Source organism: Sinocyclocheilus grahami, unplaced genomic scaffold, assembly GCF_001515645.1.
Source record: "Sinocyclocheilus grahami isolate Dianchi unplaced genomic scaffold, SAMN03320097.WGS_v1.1 scaffold697.1, whole genome shotgun sequence".
Lineage (NCBI taxonomy): Eukaryota > Metazoa > Chordata > Actinopteri > Cypriniformes > Cyprinidae > Sinocyclocheilus > Sinocyclocheilus grahami.
The window spans coordinates 557,400-561,048 of record NW_015505876.1 but is presented as its reverse complement, the minus strand read 5'-3'; the positions used below and the strand labels follow the sequence as shown (position 1 = coordinate 561,048).

At 37.5% G+C, this 3,649-nt stretch overlaps 1 protein-coding gene across 1 annotated transcript; it reads right to left on the bottom strand.

Annotated features, from left to right (window-relative positions):
- Nucleotides 1-200: 200 nt before the first annotated feature.
- Nucleotides 201-3,306, bottom strand: LOC107559755 (endonuclease domain-containing 1 protein-like). The gene is made up of 3 exons (XM_016243692.1): nucleotides 3,257-3,306; nucleotides 2,034-2,372; nucleotides 201-273 (listed from the first exon to the last, which is right to left on the bottom strand). Exons 1-3 carry the CDS (start codon nucleotides 3,304-3,306, stop codon nucleotides 201-203), a joined length of 462 nt encoding a protein of 153 aa, XP_016099178.1.
- Nucleotides 3,307-3,649: the final 343 nt, after the last annotated feature.

Genomic DNA, 3,649 nt, shown 5'->3' with positions numbered 1-3,649 from the left:
TTTTTTTCTTCAGTGTTGTATTCCGGTGTATTTATAAGCTGAGAAAAGAGGGATCTTCCTCGTTGTGTCGTAGAGGGTTACATACTTTTCCCTCTCCTCATATCGTTGACAGATTTTTTCATAATTACTGTTACCAGGGATAACCAGAGGCGTTTGACGGAAAAAAAAAGTCACCGCATTCACTGAATTTGTCTACAAGTTCAGATGAGACGCATGAAGAAGCCAGAAGCAGCAGCAGGACAGAGACGCTCACGATAAACAGCCTCATCTTCCCTTCAGATGAGAATGTGCTCAGGTCCAGCAACACAGAATGGGTCTCTGCTGGGACTTAAATGCTCCTCTCTAACACACGTAGATCATTCTGCAGCAGGAACAATGTTCTTTAACCCTCATACACCCACACGCTCACACATCTAATTCTGTACACTCATGTAGGTCACACTTTCTGAGAAACTGGATCAGCAGGAATAATTTTGAGTGTGAAATTTTCTTTCACACCGTTTGACCTGTGAAATGGCATCTGGTGTTCTCGTATGTCATCTGGTGCTTTTCATTATTATAGTTCGCTTGAACCATTAAAAAGCATTTTTTGTTAATTTAAATAAACCTGAAATAATATGCATACAGCACTTATCAAAACATTACAGTTTTTAAATGTTTTTAATGAAGTGTCTTCTGCGCACCAAGGCTGCATTTACAGTCTGCTCAAAACTTAAAACAGTAATATTGTGAAAGAGTTCAAATAACCATTTGAATGTATTGTAAAATGTAATTGATTGCTGTGATCAAAGCTGAATTTTCAGCATCATTACTCCAGTCTTCAGTGTCACATGATCCTTCAGAAATCATTCTAATATGCTGATTAATAAAAAGAGACTTCATTAAAATCATTTAAAAATCATAATGTTTCCAAACTTTTGACAAGCACTGTATTAGATGAAAAGCTTATTTCAGTTAGTTGGCAAGGCAACATTTCATATTTTCTGAAAATAAAGTAAATAAAAGCTGTCTCCTCCTAGAGCTTTCAAACTACAACCACCAAACTCAGGCCAGACCTTCAGATGGATATGAATCGGGTTGCTATATCTTTTCTAACAGATCAGATCAGTTTTCATTAAATGGATGATCTAATTTACAAAAAGTTCCATGGACTTTCATTGAGGGTGTAAAATTTTTTGTACAATAAGATTTATAGTGTATAAAGGGTTAGTTTACCCAAAAATGATAATTCTGTTATTAATTACTCACCCTCATGTCGTTCCAAACCCGTAAGACCTTTGTTCATCTTTGGAACACAAATTAAGATATTTTTGATGAAATCCGAGAGCTTTCTGACCCTGCATAGACAGCAAGGGAACTATCAAGTTCAAGGCCCAGAAAGGCAGTAAATACATCTTTAAAATAGTCCAGCAACACTAGCAGTGTGTGTGTGTGTGTGTGTGTGTGTGTGTGTGTGTGTGCGTGTGTGTGTGTGTGTAATATATCAAAACTGTTGTCTCCGAAAGATTTAAGAGTATTTTGGTGGGTTTTGAGATGGAATATGCTTGTGTGGGTCCAGGAATGGAAATGTTTTGGAACCCTGGATTTAGACAGTGAGATGACTCTGATATGACAACATTTGCATAAGCTTTATTAGAAAAAAGACAAACATTTACAGACAGTCCATTTATATATCAGGATCTGGGCTTCAGTACATGCTTATTAAAGTACTGTTTGTGTTCAAATGAAAACGCAAAAAAATGACTTGCATGAGAAAAATGACAGCAATTAAAACCAGGATGAGTTAGGACTCTGGAAAAGCTAAACAAGCATTTTGACAGACCTCCAAATCAAACATCAGAAACGATAATTCAGTGTTTTTTTAACCCATCTGATGCTTTCTGAGACATTTTTAGTTACAGTTCTTAAACAGCTTTACATTTTTCACCCAGTTTTGACTCAGAAATTGCTGTAATTCTTGCAGGCTCTTTTTACTGATCGCTTCATTGTCTTTTTCTTGTTTGTTTAGGGCCCAGTAAGCTTGAGAGACCCACAATCTTTTTCTACTGTTATAGCAGCAGAATGCCGTCCACATGTAAGAGGGAATGTTCACTCTATTGTTTAGTTTGTTTTTGCCAGGTATAGCTCCGGTCAGCACATGGGCTAAAACTTTATTGTTATTGTCATAGCAATGTGTACTCATGCTATCTCTGGTCTCGTTTTCAATGCGATTCCAACTGCCGGCATTAAAGCTGATATTTTGTGGCACAATGTTGGTGAGTGTGAATGTAGATTTGGCCGTGAATTCATCAGCTGCGTGACAGTTGGGAAATAAGTGGCCACAATTCACTCCATAGCGGTTTTCGAAGTAGTCTTCTTCAGTGGCCTGATTTCTATATGGAACAGTCATGCAAACAACACGAGGATCGAGCTGCAGATGTATATTTACAAGAAAGAGAAAGAGTTATTAAACACTAAGAGATTTCTAAAATACCTGACTCAGAAATTAAAGTTCTGTCATTTATTACTCCCCCTGAAGTCATTACAAACCTGTTTGCAGTTATGCTTTAAAGTAAAACATAAAATTAGAATTATTTTCCCATATAGCAGCCTGTTAAAGCTCCTAACAGTAGTCTGACTCAACTCACCAATCAAGTGGTTTTCTCAATGTTTCATTCAGAGTTATTCACTCAAATTCATCATAAGCAGGCGTTTATTAACTGATTTAATGTTGCATAAAAAACCTGCATAATTCATTTTTTGTGTTTTTGGGTTTAGAACAATATGAGGTTGAATAAATAATGAATTTTGTATTTTTTTGGGGTGAACTATTCCTTTAAAACACTAGAAGTTGATAGACTAGAAGCAAAAACAGCACTGAATGGCAAACTTTAACGTAAGACTTGTACAGAAAAAGAAAAGAAAACAGGTGAGGAATGACTCCTAAAACACTTGATGCACAATAACAGCAGACAAATGAGGCATCATAAAAAAAAGCTGTGAAATCACCTGCGGCTCGATCATCCATGGAATCCTTGGTCTTATGAAATCTCCTCTTGCTGTGTATCTGTACGCTGAGAAAACAGGAATCCTGCTTTCTGTGTCGTAGAGAGTTGCATACGTATATCCTGAACCAACACTTGTGAAATTATATCTCTGACAGATTTTTTTGTAGCGAGCATGCTCAGAGTTCGGATTCAGGATGCCAGGAATCACCGGAACCTGTCTTTCAGAGAAAAACTCACTACATGTATTGAATGTTTGCAGAACTTCAGACCTGCTGAATGGACAGCTCAACGCCAGCAGCACAGCGATAAACAGCCGCATGTTCACAGAACTAAAGAACTAGTATAGGAATGTAAACGCAAGTTCCCCAGAAGTCTCGCAGATGAAATGGCCTCTCCTCCTGCGCACTTAAATAGTTCAGCAGCTGAGATGGTGATGTACACAAAGATGCACACACATCCAATCCTGTGAACCCACAAACCTAAAAAATAGAGCTGGAGTGTTAGTTCTCATTCACACATCATCTATTCCACTACAAGCCTGCAACACATTTATACCACATTTGGAGTCATGCTCAGAATTCATCCAAACTGCAGAGTTTCAGTTTGACTTGTCTTTAGTGACCTGTGTGTTTCACAGCTATTGGTACTATATATTGTCTATA

Excerpts from the sequence above, each read along its gene's own strand:
- LOC107559755 (XM_016243692.1), bottom strand. The coding sequence starts at position 3,306 with ATGCGGCTGTTTATCGCTGTGCTGCTGGCGTTGAGCTGTCCATTCAGC. Across the intron at positions 2,373-3,256 it reads TTGAGCTGTCCATTCAGCAG|AAATCAGGCCACTGAAGAAG; the intron begins GTCTGAAGTTCT and ends TGTTCCATATAG. Across the intron at positions 274-2,033 it reads TATAACAGTAGAAAAAGATT|GGAAGATGAGGCTGTTTATC; the intron begins GTGGGTCTCTCA and ends TCTCATCTGAAG.